Source organism: Mus musculus, chromosome 16 (genome assembly GCF_000001635.26).
Source record: "Mus musculus strain C57BL/6J chromosome 16, GRCm38.p6 C57BL/6J".
In the NCBI taxonomy this organism is placed as follows: domain Eukaryota; kingdom Metazoa; phylum Chordata; class Mammalia; order Rodentia; family Muridae; genus Mus; species Mus musculus.
The window spans coordinates 4476059-4494569 of NC_000082.6; the positions used below are offsets into that span (position 1 = coordinate 4476059).

Consider the following 18511-nt stretch of genomic DNA (forward strand, 5'->3'; position numbering starts at 1 on the left):
GACTCCCTGGACTTTTTCATCTGCCCTATCCATCACCCCCGCCACACAAGCGTTCGTCTCCCCCAGGACCCCGTCCTACACTCATGTCCAGCCTTCAGTGTAGCTGAAGTTGCACTCCCTCCCTAAGTCTGACCTCCTTTTCTGGTATTCTAGGGAAGAGTCCTGACTCTATGGAAATACCCTTTTCAACAAAGGTAATACATTACTGTTCAAACAAAAATTTAATGATTTCAGTTCATTGGTTCTTTACAAATGAGAAAAAGGAAAACTACTGGGGGCCTGCAGCAGGAAAACCACTTTAATCCAGGCATTCCAGACCATCCTGGCGACATAGCAAGACCGCATCTCAAAACAAGTGGGTAAGAAAATCTTCTGTACTGGTGATAATATGATTTGGAAAACATCGTCTTATTCCTGGGGTCTTTCCTGATCACTGCCCCTCCTATGCCTTGAATCCCCACTACACAGTTACTTCCCGAGGTCAGAAATGATACCCTGTAAATCTGAAAAGTTCCAAATATTTTGAAATAGTACTGAGAAAGTCACTAGCACTAGAATTAATGGAAATATAACAGATATTTTCATACTCTTCACAAAATCATCTTTTGTTGGTTTGGGTTTCTGTTTTGTGATGTTTTTGTTGTTGTTGTTGTTGTTGTATTTTTCTTATGTGCTGTTTTTTTGTTTGGTTGGTTGGTTTTTGGTTTTTCGAGACAGGGTTCCCCTGGCTGTCCTGGAACTCACTCTGTAGACCAGGCTGGCCTCGAACTCAGAAATCCACCTGCCTCTGCCTCCCAAGTGCTGGGATTAAAGGCGTGCGCCACCATGCCCGGCATTTATGTGCTGTCTTGTGTTTGTTTTTGAGGTAGTCTCAAACTATAGCCTCCTGAGTGCTGGGCTTACAGACACAAGCCACCACACCAAGTTCACAATCACCTTTATTAGTGTTTGAGAAATGCGTACTATGAACTCTGGGGTAATGCTCCAGATGAGCACACATCAGCTACAGTAGTTAGACCTAGGGGTACATACCTGTAATCCTACCCCATGGGAAGCTGAGACAGGGGGACGGACCATGCATTTGAGGACAGACTAGGCTACATAGCAAGTTCAAGGTCATCTTGGGCTACATAGTGAGATTCTATCTCAAAAAGATCTTTTTCTAATGTACATGTTTCTTAAGATTTTTCTTTGGCTCTTTTTTCCCTATTTATCTGTTTTCTCATATTCTGGTTTGTTTTTACTTTATCTTATTATTTTAGATGCTTGTTTGTTTTCTAATGAGAGAGAGAAAAAAGGGTATGTATTTGGGTGGGTTGAATATCTGAGAAGAGTTGGGGAGGGGGAACTATAATCAGAATATATTGTATAAAATCTATTTTTAATAATAACAATAGCAACAAGAAGAAAAGAGTATAGTAGGGATGGCAAGCTGGCTCAGCCAGTAGAGATACTTTATGCTGGCCTAATAACCTGAAGTCAATCCCTGGAACCTACATGGTGGAAGGAAAGAACAGACTCTCAAAAGTTGTCCTCTAAACACACACACACACACACCAAGTAAATACATAAACAAACTTAAAAAAAAATGATTCGAAGTACTGAATGACCACTTAGAAACTCAATCAAATCTTCTCCAGTTTGAAAAAGGCTTGGAGTCAGAGTCAGCGTAACCTAATGTAATCCTGAACAGATAACCCAGCCTGAGCCAAACAGGGAGCTGGGCACTGGGTAGAAGTTTAGCTCTCTCATTTACACATGCCTTCATTCTGGCCACTCTGACAGTCACTCTCATCGGTGAGATATGACTAACGATAGAAATGATGACTAAAGTTTACTGAGTAGTGTCAGTTGGTTTTGTCCTATGTCAAGTCAAGCACATTCCATGTCCGAGTCATTGATTCCCTACCACAATTTTGTAAGGGAGAGACTGACAGTGTCTCCATTTTATGAGTAAGGAGACTGAAATGCAGTTTAATCATTTGCCCAAGGCCATCCTGTAGCAAGCCCAGAATCGATTCCAAGCAGTGTGACGACGTTTGCTTTCTGAACTCTGCCAGCCAGCGACCTCCCTGCGCATATAAAGCCTCAGGACACACAGGTAAGAGGATCAGCCCATCTTTGTTAGATGTGTGTTTTGTTTACAGGGCTGAAGCCCAGTTTCTGGCACAAAGGAAATACTCTATAAACACTCTTTTCTACACTGTGGATCCTATACACAGTGTAGACAAACAGACTACATACCAGATTGCAAGCAGGTACAGGGAAAGTCCCTTTTTATGCCTGAGAATTTTCCCTTAGGACAAGACCTACTGATCACACCTTCTCTGCATACAGTTCTAGGCCACTAGTCTCTTTCCTTTCTGTTGTCTCCTCCTTGTCACCTTTATGATCTTCTAGAGAACAATTTCTTTTTATTAGAAAAAGCCCAAGCTTTGTGTCACGTCACTGAGGGGGAACTGGCATTAAATATTGCCAATACCTGTGAGATTAAGGCTAAGACATACCTGCAAAGCCAGGAGCTGACAGGGCATTGCTCTTTGAATGCCTCTTCCTCGATCTCAATCCTAGGTGGGCCATCCAGGTACACACATGCAGTCACACAATCACACACACATATATACACAGTTATAAACACATATACACACAGTCACATACACACATACATACATGGAGTTATAAACACATATACACACAGTCACATACACAGTCACATATACATACACACACACACACACACACACACACACACAAGTCACCTTCTCCTTCAGCATCTATTTATTCATTCCAGTAGCATACAAGTGTGTGTCCAACACTGCCCTAGATACTTAGGCATCTTTTGGGCACAAAAGCACACATCTCACCGGCTTCTCAGTCCCCTCAGACTTCGCTTGAATGCTTTTTTGAGTCCCGGGTGTGTGCATGTGTGTGCACATATATATGCATATATGTATGTGTAACCACACTAGATAACATGTATATATGTCCTTACAACTTTTTTTCACCTCCATCCCTCACACTTCCTGACTATGTTTAGAATGCCCTACGGTTCTGCCTTCTTCACTTCCTGTTCCTTTCTCAACTCCCATAATGGCAACCCTGAGTTGTGAAAAGAACAAATTTGAGGGAGAATTTAGCCTATTACATGTATTTCTCTTTGAAAAAGACCTTGTTGCTTGCCTTCCATATTCCAGGACAATGCTCTGTATTTCTGGTCTAGGCAAGAGAGAGAGAGGCCAGGTTGCAGCAGGTAAGCAGGTCAGGTTGTTCAATTGTTCAAAGCAGACCTACATAAGGTGAGCATGGGAGAACATGGCCAACTTGTCCAGCCCTAGCATCAACTGCTCCTAAGCCAGAGAGCCCATTGATCTCAGCCACTGACTGGCACCCTTCCAGGGATAACTATGTGGGTGTGGCCTAGACTTATGGGTCCTGATCTCCCTTGTGGGTTCTTTCTAACCATCTACCTCTTCCCCAGGGCCCACATCTTTCCCTTTCAAACTAGCTCTTAAACCAGCTTATAAAACCTCTTGGGAGGATCCCAGAACAGAAAACTTCCAAATTAAGGGATTACTTCACCAGAAACTATAAAATGTGGTAGGTTGGATACTGGCTCAGGGAGTTAAGACATGTTCAAAATACACATGCCCATTCAAATAGAGGGATGGAGACTTTCTGGGCTAGCCAGAGGAAGGTGGCCATCCTTACCATCCCAACAGATCTTACTCCACAATAGCCACAGAGATCATGAGATAGCTGTATAATAAAGGGCATAAACCAACTGGTATCACTATCTGTGCTGCTTCTCTGAAGGATCTGGGGAATACAGAGATCTTAAGTTCAATTCTCAGCAACCACATGGTGGCTCACAACCATCTATAATGGGTTCTGATGCCCTCTTCTGGAATGCAGGTATACATGCCGACAGAGCACCCATGTTCATAAAATAAATACGTCTTTTTAAAAAAATGAAAGAAAGAAAGAGAGAGAGAGAGAAAGAGAGGGAGGGAGGGAGGGAGGGAGAGAGAGAGAGAGAGAGAGAGAGAGAGAGAGAGAGAGAGAGAGAGAGAGAGAGAGAGAGAGAGAATACTCTACTTGATGAAAGGAAACTAAGAAATTCACTTGGCTGGAGACAATCAAGAAGGCCAAGGCGTTGAAGAGAGATTGGAACTTTATTGAGACGTTCTCCCTGATGAAACCAGAATGGAAAGAACACTGGAAAGGTCAGCCACTGTTCAGGCACAGACATCTCTGAATCCCATGCTTCTCCTGGGATGAAACGCCCATAGTCAGAACTTGCTCAGAATCCATCTCTGCAGAGCTGGGCAAAGGATACGTGCTAAAAACCTGTACTGACAGTCAGTGGCCTGTGGGCAGGAGAGGAGCAAAATGGAGACAGAGAAGAAATAGATGGAGAAAAATCCAAAAGGAGGATACTACTGGTAAGGTGTCTTCCCCCAAATGCAAATCCTGTAAGAATTAATTGGCCTTACGTCATCTGCTTTCCTCCAAGCATGCAGGCACTGACAGCCAGGACAAGGTCCGTACAGTTCAACCTTTTCCCTGGTTTCTGCAAAAACATTTGCCACACAAAACCCACAGGCATGAGGGGCATGAAGGAGAAGGGTGGGAAAGACAGTCTCTCCAGAGAGCACATGATAGAGAGAAGAGGGGAGGAGTTTGGGAAGAAAAATCCAAGACAGATTGCAGCTCATCTGCCCTAGCCATGAATAACTGTGACGGGAGAAACTCACTCCTTGGAAACGGTGTCCTGGCAGCTCTGGGGCTTTTGATTTGTGGCAGATCCTGGGCCCTACATTGAGCCAGAGCAGTAGCCTCCCTTAGGAGGGGGCACCAGACTGCCAGGAATTCAGAGAAACACAAACTCCTAAATTGAAGTTCTCTATGTAGTCTCCATTGATTACTGCTTATGCTACCTACTTGATCCTTAGGAGGAATGACTGGCTCAGCTCTCCAACCTACTTTCCTTCTGTTCTAGATGACACCCTGGTGCTGGCGGATCCCAACCCATGCCTCACAACTAAGGCCCCCGGGAGAGCTTGCTCCCAAAAAAGCAGCTGGCTGTGCTCAGAGAAAGCCCTCAAGGCAGGCTGAACTTCACCTTGCCCGCTCCATCAAAAATCTCTTCATCCTCCCAGAGCCTCTCACTCCCCTGCACTTCAAGGTGGCAATGTATGTGTGCCATGCAAGACTCTCTGGAGTCCTCTCTCTGTGCCCTCAAGTCTGACGCCCTCAAGTGCACATTCACTGGTGTTTGAAGGTCCTGGCTGTCCTGACTGCATTCAGTGGGCATCTGCAGAAGTTCAGGTTGAACCTGAACCTCAGGTCTTATCTGGCACCAGTGCCAATGCCAAGGCTGGTACTGGTTCTGATTCAGGGACTTTTTCTCAGTTGGAAGTATTAATGCATCAGGGAATGGAGAAGAAAGGAAAAGAGAAACCATGGTTCTGGGAACCAGAAGAGACATGTCCTCTATCAAGTGCTCCCACAAAGAAGCTGTGGACACAGCTTCCCCTGAAACTTGGGAGAATGTCTGTCCAGAGAAGCCTCCAAGGACTAGGAGCAAGGTCTCCATTGTCCTCTCTGAAACCCAACACCTCTGTGATCTGAGCTTTCAAAGACATGCAACATACAAAGATACACCGCAAACCAATTAACCCCGGGAGTGCTTCCAGGACCTTCATGTAAGTCACATAAGGAGGGAAAGTACCTGAGTACATCACCCGCTCACTCTCCTTTTAGGGACAACTAAGTATCTAAGCTCTCCAACTGGGACATCAATGAAATTATACTTGGGGTGGCAGATCAACATCCTAATTTGAAAACTCATGTTTTAGTTTTCTGGATGCCCCACCCCTTGGGAAAACATGGAGAAGATTCCAAGGTTGGGCTCAAAATTTATGAAGATTAGACTCAAGAGTCTGTCCACTTCTGAAAATCAACCCAAGCTTAGGAGGGAGCCAAGGAGGGACAGGGATCAAACAGAAGATGTATGTGTGAGGAGTTGACACAGACCTGAGAACCCTCTATTACTCAGGAATTTTCCACTGAGTTTAGCTTATTTGACCCTCGTTATCTTATTATTCATTAGAATTTAGCTGCTCTCTGTCTCTCTAAGACAGGACCCAGAAAAAGCAAAGGAAGCCTTGTAGACTGGCTTGGCCTGTGTCAAGGCCTTCTAACTGAAGCAATATGACAAGCACACTATAATTCACAGTTACCACTCTCCTCCCTAGAACCTTCCCTGATTCACCAGCCTCAATGAACTCCCAAATCTCCAATGCAGACTGATTGTCACCAGTATGGCTCAAAGGGTTAACAAGCCAGGACTTCTGAGACAGTTAGGACACAAGCTTATTCACCAGTGGGGACCCAAGAATAGCTACACAGAAACTAGTGCTTCTTGTAGCGATTCTTTGGGGTCTCACCACAGCCTGTTTTATCACAGTTAGGAGCACCTGGATTCTTCCCAAGCCCAATGCTACCCAGAAGGCTGGGGAGCTCCTGGGTGATGGCTCGTTCAATCTTCTCCAGGAAGCAACCCCCCATGTAGGAGCACTGCTGAGAGAGGAGTTTGAAATTGGAAATGGGGTTGATGCCAAAGAAGTCCTTATAAGCCTCACGGTTGGGAAGGTCAAACTTGCTGACATTGGTCTTTGCCAGGATGGTCTTGAAAATATAGAATTTATCAGGATCTTCCACAATGTCCTTAAAGACCAGTTCCCCATCACTGAAGAAGGTCATTTTGTCCTTGTAAGTCTGCAGATAGCGGTCAACTAAAAGGGCATGAATTCGGACTCGGATGGCATGCTGTCGAATAAAAGCGATCTTGTTCTCTAGCCTGTTCTCAATCACCTGGTTCAGGTCTTCCAAGAGAGAGATCTCTTCTTTGAGGAACAGTTCCCGGTGGGTATCAGGCTTATAGTCCTGTGGCCAGAAGGAGCTGACGTAAACCCGTGGAGGTTCCGTGACATTGATGAGAGGGGCCAAGCTCCAAAAGAGAGCTCCATACACCCGCATGAGCATTTGCGTGGCCAGGTTGTCAGCCTTGTTCAAAATGATCCTTATCTGGGACTCACGGCCCTTCAGTTGGCGGAAGAGCATCTCCAACTCCAGACCCACATCCAGCTTTGTGGGATCGAAGACAACGAAGATGAGGTCGGCTCTGTCGATGAACCACTGACACACATCGTTGAAGGGGTAACCTTGGGGAGACAGGAATGAGGAGTCAGGCTGAGTGGGGCACACACAAAGCCCTTTGCACCTCCCCTTCAGTACCAAACCATTATATGGACTAAACAGAGCCATAGCACTGGCTATTTTCTGGGTTTCTAAAGATCAGTGAACATTAATTCATTAATTATCTCTTGCTTTTTTTTTTTTTTTTTTTTGTCAACCTTCAGTCAAGAACAGTCTGACCCATGCTTTAATATACAGTGGCTTCTGAATCCCTAGAAAAGGGAAGGTTTTGTCCACAGTGGACATTTTTATGCAGTGTGTGATAGTGTGCTCCTGTAATCCCAGCACTCAGGAAGGCAGAGGGAGGAAGATCTTCAGTTTAAGGCTAGGTTGAGCCACATAATGAAACTGTGCTTCAAAAACAAAAACAGCAACAAAAAGGGGGGGAAATGAGACTAGAGAGATGTCTAATGGATTAAGAATTCTGGCTTCCCTTTCTGGGAGCTCATATCCAGTCCCTAGCACCCACATGCTGCTCCCAATTGTAACTTGAGTCTCAGAGGAGCCAGCTCCCTTTTCTGACTTCTCTGCACACCAGGCATGCATGTGGTGCAAACATACATGCAAGCAAAACACCCATACACATCAAAATAATATTTTTTAAATTTTATCTTATTTTTAGTTTTTGAGGCAGGATTTCTCTGTTTAGCTCTGGCTGTCCTGGAATTCACTCTGTAAGCCAGGCTGGCTTCCGATATGTGAATGATCTTCCTGCTTCTACCTCCCAAGGTTAAAGGTGTGCACCGCTACCACCCAGCTAGGAAATAATAAAATTTTTAAAGGAAAAAAGCAAGTGATTTTCTAAAAGTGTGTAAGATCTAGGATAATGGCAAAGATATTTAAAGGAGGATATCAGGAAGCCAGAAGAGAGAGGATGTGTGTTTAAGGGGAAACATTGTGGGGAGAGTGTTAAGTGTCTGCCATGACCTGCATTTTAGTTTTTGCTATAGACTAGCCAGATGGTACCTGCTCTTAATTTCTTGTTCATCAGCTGTAAAATTACAAAAAGAACAATAATGCCAAAGCTGACTTAGAGACTACTGTGCTAGGCTGGCTGTGGTGGTGCCTAACTTTAGTTCCAGCACTCAAGATAATCCCAGTACTCAGAGGCAGAGGCAGGAGGATCTTTGTGAGTGTGAGGCCAACCTGCTCATAATGGTAAGTTCCAGGGGCGGGAGGGAGTTACTGTGTTGTGAGACAGTAAAACTCCCAGCTAATTCTGCAGTCACATGGATGCTCATCATATATTAATTCTTCTCACCCGTTTCCTTGACTTTCTTACTTTCTAACAGGAAGACACAGACTACCACTCTGATGGCTATTCTTGGTTGTCTCCTTGACTGCATATGGAATTAACTAAAACCTGAGCTGCTGGATTCACCTGAGGGACTTTTCTTAATTAAATTATTTGAAGTGGGAAGACCCACTTTTAATCCAGATCTTATTAAGGTGGGAAGATCCACATTTCATCTGGGACACACCTCTTGCTGGCAGCCTTTATACAGGACATGGAAGAAGAAAGCTTGCTCTCTTTGCTGTCTTGCACTCCATCTCCCTGCCAATTCCATTCCATCACTGGCAATAGAGCCTGCTTCTTCAGGATTCCAGTGTATAATGAAGACCAACTGAGACAGACAGCCTTATAGACTAAATTACTGGATTCTTAGCCTTTCTGTTGGTAGACAGCTATCATCTGTAATCTACTCTAATAAATCCCTGGTAGATAGGTAGGTAGATAGATAGATGGATAGATACATACATACATAGGTTCATTCTATAATTTCTGTTCCTCTACAGAACCCTGACTAATACAACAGTTTTGAGAACACTGATTTTTTTATAATTACCAAATAATGTATAAAGTTATCTGATTGATAATAGGGCATAATAAGGTTATCATTAACTGTAAATTACATTGTTATTACTAAACCAGGTCTAGTTGTAACCCAAATGCAAGGCATAACCATACATTGAGATTTGCCATTTAGTTATATGTTACTATGACTGCCCTGTTTAGGACACATGAGTGCAGGTAACCCTGTGCCATGGCAGTATATGAATGGCCTATGATATGGCTTCATGCCTGCCAGGCCTAGGATAGCAATCACCTGCCATCTAAAGGTAAGCAGGGTTCTGGGACGACTAATAAAGGTTTAGGCTAAAAGGCAACAAAACAAATATTAGGAGTAAGAAGAGATGTAGGCCATGTTCAATGGAGAGTAAGCCCAAGCCCCAGATTAGCCAGAATTCAAATATAATTCACAATTAGTCCAGGCCCTCCACTATTCAGGAAAGACTTGGCACCCAAAGACAACTTTTTCACAGCGTGGACATCTCTGAGATCTTACAGAGAATACCAGTACTCCCTCTAGGAAAATACTGGCTATCTCCAAATCTAGTCAGCCCTTTAGGAGGCAGAGAACAAGACCCTCCAAACCCCAAAGTGTCACCATAACCACAGTGAGAAGCAGTGGAAAAGAGAATCAGTGCATCTCTCTGTCTAGACCAATGGTCTAACCATCCTTTCTTCTCTGCTGGCCTACCACCCTCTGTTGATCACAGTGTCCAAAAACAGAGCTCTTGCTATTCAGAAATGGCTGTGTGCTCGCTCTCTCGCTCGCTCGCGCTCCCTCCCCCCTCCCCCGTGTGTGTGTGTGTGTGTGTGTGTGTGTGTGTGTGTGTGTGTGTGTGTTATGTGAGGGTGAGTGTGTGCCCATAAGGAGGATGGTAGGTGTCTTGCTTTACTGCCTTCTATCTTATTTCTTTACAACAGGCCTCTCATTCTGTTTGGCTAGGCTTCTTGGCCACAGAGCTCTAGGGGATCCCTATAACAGGGAGGTATGGACACGGGCAACCTTGCCTGGCTTTTTACATGGGTGCTAAAGATTTGAAGGGGGGTCCTCACGCTTGCAGAGCAAGTGGTCTTCCCCACTGAGCATATCCCGTCTCCTAAATTACCTCTTTCTTGTTGCTTGCGGTTCTCAATGATGCCTGGTGTATCCACGAATGTGACTCGTTCTAGAAGCTTGTGGGGAACCTCAATGCCAATCAGCTTCTCCAGAAAATTCTGGCCAAACTTTTCCAGTGGTGAGAAGGATCGGGCACTATCAGCAGCCATGACGATGCCCTCAATGGTTTTCAGCTTGGGCCCATGCATAAGGACAGTGAACTCAGAGGTGGTAGGTTCAGCACCTGCATGCATGGGAGGAAAACAGCAAGCACTGAGGAACACACTACTGGAAGGGGTGTGAGCAAGCAAGGTGTCTTGGAAAGGACCTTGGAAAACACCTTGGAAAACACCACAAAGATAGGTTTGCTAGGCTCCTGCCTTCTCCTCTCACTTTTTAATTGTGCCAAATACACAGAACATAACATTTACCATTTTGATCATCTTTAAACCGATTGTCCAGAGCATTAAGTATATTCACGTTATCACGAGCCAGTTATCCTCACTCTCCATTTCCAGAACCTTATCATCTTCCCACACTGAAACTGTCTCCACTAAGTAGCACCCCCCACCCCCTCCCCTGGCAACATCCCCCATCCCCACCCCCTCCCCTGGCAACATCCCCCATCCCCACCCCCTCCCCTGGCAACATCTACTCTCTTTCTGTCTCTGAGTTTTGCACCTCATATGAGTAGAATCAAACCACATCAGCTTTACTGCTTGGCTTGTTTTGTTTAGCATATTGTTTTCAAGGTTTATCCTTGACAAGGATGTTTCTGATGTGTTGTGACAGCGGGCATGGTTCACTCCTCTGTGTGTGTGTGTGTGTGTGTGTGTGTGTATGTGTGTGTGTGTGTTGCATAGCACAGGGGTGGAAGTCGGAGGACAGACAACCGTGGGTATCCTCAGTGTCACTGCCGCTAAGCTTTCAGGGGTGCCCCGATCTCCCTATAGAAGTTCTGCAATCTCAGACGCATGTGCTGCCACACCTGCCTTTTCTATGGGGACCTGGGGACCTGACTGCCAGCCCCCTCCTTTCCATTGTGTGCTCAGACTACTTCATCCAGCCATGGACCCTTGAGGTGTTTCTACTTTGGGCTTTTATGACTAGTGCTGCCATGGGGGTGACAAAGCTTCCGGTTCTTACATGTTATCTCCACTAATATTATAAAGGCATACAATAATTTCTCATCTGCTTTCACAATTTATACCCCCCCCCGTGTTCACCTGTATAAAGTTGGTATCGAGTATCTTCTAACCCAAGGAGGTAGTTTATCATGGTGGATTTGCCAACACTCCACGGTCCCAGGAACAGCACCATTGGCTTGGAAGTAATCTCCCCGTCTGCAGGAATCAGAAACAGACGTGACCTAACATCAGTTCTTACTTGACAGGCACAGCACTGTTCTCCAAAGCACTCTGCATCCCCCTGTCCCCCCACTGTCATCCAGAGCTTGTGGGGTTCTGTGTGGATCAAACTGTGTCAGGGGCTTTATAAGAGCATTCACTCCAAAGACACCAGGAGCCATTGTTTTGACCTTTTCCAGATCTTTGGCCTGCACCAGAAGGAGGAGTTGGCTGGATTGCAGGCTTGGTGCTCACGCTGGGAACAGTCTCCTGGCTTAATCTAGAGAATGTCTCACAAAAAGGACAAAACTTCTGCATTTCGAAGATTGAAGTTTGCTACCTGAATCAACAGTAAGAAAGGACATGGGAGAAGCATAGACAAGGTTGAGCCATCCGAGCTCCAGGCTCTGCCCATCTGCAGCTTGCAGCTCTCCTTATCTCTTCACTGGGGCTCTTCACATCCTCCCCTCAAGCTCAGATTAGTCTTAGTCCATGACAAGTCTTCCAGGGTCTGAAACCAAACACTGAAAACTGGGAATCCTTAGATTCTTGGTCCCTGAGGCCAAGGTCCTCTAAGACACCCTGCTAGGAATCACACCCTGCCAAGGCTACTGGAGAGGGGTATGAGAGAGAGAAGCAGAATTCTCTAGTGTCTTCAAAAGAAAGATGGTGGTTTAGGAGGGTGCTCACTAGCAGAGCATTTACATAGTATGTGCGAGGCCCTGGGTTCAGTCCCCACTACTGCAAAAATAGAAAACAAAACCAAATCTGGGCAAAGAAGCAGGTAGAGGCTGTAGACAGAGATGCTGTTTCTTATTGCTGCTTTCTGGTCCTCTAACTTCTTTTCTGAACTAGCTGCACTGAGCACCTGTGCTCTCCAGACTTTTGTCTTCCTGAGCCTGCAGACAGACCTCAAAATACAGTCTTCTTTCTTAAACTTTTTTTAAATTTATTTCTTATAATTTTGTATACTGTCCTGACTCAAAAGTCTGAAGTACAAAAAGCCCCAGTCTGTCTAGGCCACAATACACTCTCTATTAGGTAACTAATGCTGGGCCAGTTGGGGTGGGTTTTTTTTTTTTTTTTCTATTTTCTTTTGAGAGGACGTTATATTTCCCAGGATGTTCTCAAAGTCCTGGGCTCAAGAATCAAGTGATTCTCTTGCCTCAGCCTCCAGGGTAGCTGGGCCTATCTATATTTGTGTACCACTACCCTGGACACTAATGCTAATTTCTGGCATTTTTCAGCTGCCTTACTGTGTATACACTGTGTTGTATACCAGTGTTGTACATTCATTTTTGTATAGCATGAATCCCTTCTGCACCTGGCTTTTGGATATACTGGTTTTGTTCCTTTGGGAGTAAAGCAAAGTCCTAAAAGATGATGGCTTCTGTATGGTGAGCACAAGTCGTGGGCTGGCCCTTCCCTCTTGTGTGTAAGCACACATGAGAGGCACTCAGCCTGGGAACACGGCGATTAGGCATCTCAAGAGAGTTATGCCAGTTATGGATTTTTCCAAAAAGCCAGCGCTGGTTATGTGAGACAGAGCTTCGAGTGTTGCTGTTCCAATTCTGCACAGCAGGGGGCATTGTGGGCATATGTGGGAGACCAGCAATAAGCTTGAAGGATAGGGGGCATGCAGGAAGCTGGCAGGACATTAGGACAGAGAAGCCAAGTCCAGAAAGGGAAGCCAGAAGAGAGCCAATTGGCCTTTGCTGAGAGCCAATCCAGGGGCAGCTGGCAGCCTCTTGGCCACTGAGGCTTTAAGTTTGGAGTTTCCCTGGGAGGGTCATGCCACTCTTGGTGTCAGAGTAGGGAGACAAGTACAGAGGACAGAAGAAAGCCAGCCACTGTTCTGTGACCTCACACCAGGCCTGCACGCGCTCGAAGAAGCAGGAGCGGCGGGCGGCGGGCTCTTAGGCCTGTAAGAATGGTATAGGAACCGACAGCACAGGGCATTCATCCCCTGGGGAAAGGAATGGGGCCGGGGTCCTGACAGTGGCCAGGGCAACCAGCACTGCCTGGCATTAGATTCCTGTTCTGTAGAGTAGGAACAAATGTGCCCTCAGATACACAGCTACTCAATAGGCATTAGGCTAATATGGAAATTGCCAGGTAACACAGGAAGAGATTTGTCATGTGATTTACAATTAAAACAAGGGCTGGGGTTATAGCTCTGTAGTAGAGCACTTGCCTAGGATGCTCAGGGCCCTGGGTTCCATCCCCAGAACTGAAAAGAAAAAAATAACAATTATGAAAGCTTTAAACCAGGAGTTAGAGTAGCTGTGGATATAGCTCAGTGGCAGGGCACCTGCTTAGCATATCTAAAGTCTGGGGTTGTGTCCCCAGCACTGAAAAATGAGTCACACTTTTAAAGATGGCAAACCATGGTGGAACAAGAATTCTCTGGTATGTTCTTGTGAATACAGATTGGAGTATTTCAAGGCAATTTTCTAACAATGATTAAAATACTTAATTCTAGTGTTCTATAATAATTTTTAAACATGTATTTGTGGGGCCGGGGTATGCCAGAAGATAAATTACGGGAGTTGGTTCTCTTTTCTTACCATACAGGTCCAGGGATTGAATTAAGGCTGTCTGGGCTGCAGGTACATTTGCCTACTATGCCATCTTGTCAACCCCTTTGCTGTACTATTTTAAGGACAAACAAGCAAGCAAAACATGTCTTACAAATATCTGTACACAAAATATATGAATTATGCTAGTGTTTGGAATGGTTTAATTTCATTTTGTTTAGATAGCATCCCACTCTAAAGCCTATGGTGGCCTGAAATTCATTCTGTAGCCCAGGCTGGCTCTAAATCCTTAGTCATTCTATTGCCTCAGCCTTACAAGTGCTGAGACTACAGGCATAGCCAGCATGCCCAGCTTTGGAACATATGTATGTATGTATGTATGTATGTATGTATGTATTGGGGGTGCACAGCTTGGTGTGTGTATCGAGGCCAGAAGGGCCTTGTGGGGCCTGATTCTCTCCCACCGTGTGGCGTTCAGGAACTGAACTCACGCTTAGATGCAAGTGCTTCTACTTGCTGAGCCCCCTCGCTAGCCCTACTCGTTTGTTTGTTGTCGTTTTCAAGATAAGGTTTCTCTGTGTAGCCCTGGCCGTCCTGGAAGTCACTCTGTGGACCAGGATGGCCTTGAACTCACAGAGATCCACCTGCCTCTGCCTCCTGAGTGCTGGGATTAAAGGTGTGTGCTATCACACCTAGCTTTTCTGCCCCCTCCCCCAAAACCAAAACATTTGTTTTTTTTTTTTTTCTTTTTGAGCTCTGGCTGCCATCGTCTCACTATGTAGAGCAGGCTGGCTTCAAACTCACAGATATTTGCCTTTATATTTTAAAATTTAGAAAGTGTACAGCACCTATTGTGCCTCAGAAATTAGATTCTGGTTGTATAGAACGTGGTGTATTCTTAGAAGACAGGCAAGAAGCTTCAATAAAGAATAATGGTGAGTCATGCATGCATGCACATACATCTATATGTATACACACACATGTACATACATATACATATGCACACTTGGTATAATATGATCCCATGTATGTAAGAAGAAAGAGACATTCCTATATTCATAGATATAGAAGAAATGTCTAGAAGAATCTATTACATCCTATAGTTTTGAGCCCTCAAACAAACTGTGGGTGTCTCTGGGAGTGGAACTGGATAAATTGGAGATTAAGAAACAAATTGTGTGTGGGAGGGGGCAACATGGTGTGATGGTGTATTTTGGGGACAGGGCCTTGCCATGTAGTAGCCCAGAACTCACTGTGTAGCCTAATCTGTCCGCACAGTTACAACTCTCCTGCCTGTGCCTCCCAAAATCTAGGATTACAGCTCTACACCGTCATGCCAGGCTTTATTATTCAATTTATATTTTTATATTATTTGAATACAGTTGAAACAAGTATGTTTTTTGTTTTTTGTTTTTGGTTTTGGTTTTTTTTCGAGACAGGGTTTCTCTGTATAGCCCTGACTGTCCTAGAACTCACTGTGTAGACCAGGCTGGCCTCAAACTCAGAAATCCGCCTGTCTCTTCCTCCCAAGTGCTGGGATTAAAGGCGTGCGCCGCCGCCACCACCACCATCTGGCAACAAGTATGTTTTACTTTACTATTTTAAAACCAAGCTTTAAAAGAATCCAGACCTTGTCTGGGTGCAGTAGCACACACCAGTAAACCCAGCTCTCAGAAGCCAAGGCAGGAGGTTCTAAGGTTTAGGAAATTCAAGGCCAGCCTGAGCTACATGGTGACACTCTGCCTCAAAAATTATCATCATCTTCATCGTCGTCGTCATCATCACCACCACCATCATCGTGGTCGTTGTCATTATCAGCCAGGGCCACAGGAGGCCTTCCAGGAGGAACAATAAGGAGGCAAGGAAGACTCTAGGTCATTTGGAAGCCAATGTAAAAGGGACCTGAGATGCTTGAGCTCAGGAGGGACCACACTGCCTTACTACCCTGGAAATCAAAATGCCTACTGCTGAGACAAAGTGCTTAGCAATGAAATCACTCTGACAAACTCCTACAGTACTGAGCACTCGCTCCGGTAGGAGAGGCCACTTCCCGGACCTGAGTCCCAGTCCTCCACCCCTCAGGAAAGCCCAGCTCCTAGAGGCCAGGCACACAGGGTGGCGTGAGTGGGGCCATGATGCTGTACCTGTGATCTCATGCTGCCGAAGCTCATTGTACTTGTAAGACTGCTCCAGGGGCTTGATGGACGTATGATAGATCTTCCGAAGTCGCTGCAGCACCGCTGGGGGAGAGGGGCAAGGAGTAAGCTTCAGACAGGGCTATCCCAGGCTGCTCCTCTGCCCATACACAGGGAGAGTCTACCCCTCCCTGGTGAGAAGAGCCACTGGCAGCCAAGACTGTGGAGTGATTGTGTTTGGGAAGCAGCTGGACTACAGCCCACCCTTAGAAATCCTCAACTCAAAAGCGTTTTCCTACCCAATCTGAAAAGCCTCCTGAGATACTTTTAAATTAATTCTTGCCCAGGCACTGTGTCATGCACTTTCAATCCTAGTACTCAAGAGACAGAATAACTGGGTTTCTGTGACTCCAGGGGTACTGTGGTCTACATAGCAAGTTCCAGGCCAGTCAGGCTACATAGTGGGACACTGTCAATAATAATAATGGTGATAATAATAATAACCATTAATAATTGTTTATTATTATTATTATTATTATTATTATTATTATTATTATTATTAGGCAGGGGTATGGCTCACTAGGTAAAGTACCTACCTAGCATGTACAAGCACAAAGCCCTGGGTTCAATGCCTAGCACCATAACAACAATACAGGTATTGTGCTTCACACCTATAATCTCCACTAGGGGGGTTAGGAGGTCAAGGTTATTTATTCCCTGCTACTTAGGGAGTTTGAGGACAACCTGAGACAGGTCTCAGGAAAAATTAAATTAGAGCCTTATAACTTCCTCACTTCAATGCTGTATCCAGAAAAACGAGGCTGCCTTCAGCCTGACTGAAAGCTCTCTCCTTGGGAGATGAGAATCTTGTCTTTGCCTCTGTTTATGCTGCCAACATGTAGAAGGTAAGGAGGCCAGGTGCCCAGCAGGTCCATGGCACAGTGATCCTGGGAGAATTCAGACATGCCTCATGTTCTGGGGGAGCAGAAACCCAGGGTGCAACTGAGAGCTTTGGTTTGTCCTCCTTACACGAGGACAGTGGAGGAGGGGTAATCAGGTCAGTGCACTTCCAGTTGTTGCACTGCTATTCTCTGGCTGTGTGCCAAGAGCAATTTGCCATATTAATCTGAGCTTGGCTAGTTAATCAGTTAAGAAAGGATAACAAGCCCCCACAGAAATCCTTGGTTCATCATAGGGGCAAAACAGAATAGGAGACACAAAAGAGCTTTGTAAACTAAAATCCAAAGCAGTTAGGATGGATTCTTATTAACCATCCTCCCCGCCAAAAGGCAGTGGTGGGTGGTGGGGTGCATCCTACAGGTGATGGTTCTGAAGTTCACCTCTGCTCCGATACTGTGCCCTCAGCATGGTTATCTTCTTCCTCTCCCAGCCTGAGCCCCTTACCTCCAGATTCTCTTCTTTGTGGTTCCCCTGGCCTCAGGAGTACAGGGCTCTGGTGCCCTGGATCCCAGCCCATCTCCCTTCCCCAGTTACCTGAGTAATCGTCAGCTGGCTTGTCCTCATTCAGCATCAGGGTTTTGTCAATGTGGGAGCGGTCCCTCAGGGGAGCCTCTTCACTCGCATCCTCCACCTCTTCTGGGAAGAGAAGCAGACAATGTGCAGTCAGCACAACTAAGCCAGTAGTGCTGCGAGCCTCACAGGGACGGGGTAGGGCTGGGCCTCAAGGAGATGCAGAACAAAGTTGCCAAACTGGAATGAACTTTAAAGGTAGACATAACTTTTAAGACCCGTGATCTGTGTGTTTGTATCCATGCTAGTGTATGTGCGGAGGTCAGAGGTCAACCTGTGGTGTCATTCTTCCAGATCTATCCACCTTGTGTACTTATCTGCCTTTTACTTTTGACAAAGTCTGTCACTGGCACCTAGGACTCGACAATTAGGCTTAAATAGAATAAATTAAAAGAATTTATTAATTAAATTATTTAATTAAAATAAATTGTGAGTCTCTCCTCACCAGTGTTGGGATCACAAATGCACAACATCATACTCGGCTTTTTCTGTGGGTACTGGAGATCAAACTCGGGTCCTCACAGTTGTGAAGTGAACATTTTACTGTCTGTGATGGTTTGTTTTAGTGTCAGCTTCATGTATCAGTGTCACCTGAGCCTCATTCCCTTAATTAATATAGGGGCACTGCCCACTGAGGGTGGTGTCATTCCTAGGCAGGTGGGCCTGGGCAGTTCCTGCCTCAGCTTCCCTCAAGTAGATGGACTGTAACCTGTAAGCCAAGCAACTCTCTTTCTCCTCCAGTTGCTTTTGGTGTT

General features: G+C 45.4%; 1 protein-coding gene across 6 annotated transcripts in view; it reads right to left on the reverse strand.

Moving 5' to 3' along the window:
• Positions 1 to 920: 920 nt before the first annotated feature.
• Positions 921 to 18511, reverse strand: part of Srl (sarcalumenin) — a 64930-nt gene continuing 47339 nt past the window's right edge. For 2 of the 6 annotated variants that reach the window (XM_017316847.2, XM_030248915.1), the window contains 5 exons: positions 17721 to 17819; positions 16236 to 16331; positions 11435 to 11551; positions 10219 to 10452; positions 921 to 7226 (listed from right to left, as the gene is read on the reverse strand). In XM_017316847.2, the coding sequence (XP_017172336.1) occupies positions 6415 to 7226; positions 10219 to 10452; positions 11435 to 11551; positions 16236 to 16331; positions 17721 to 17757 (1296 nt within the window). In that variant the 5' untranslated portion in view covers positions 17758 to 17819 and the 3' untranslated portion in view covers positions 921 to 6414. Of the gene's footprint in view, positions 7227 to 10218; positions 10453 to 11434; positions 11552 to 16235; positions 16332 to 17720; positions 17823 to 18511 lie in introns of all 6 variants that reach the window. The other 4 variants (NM_001361474.2, NM_175347.6, XM_017316846.2 and 1 more) reach the window with 3 other exon arrangements.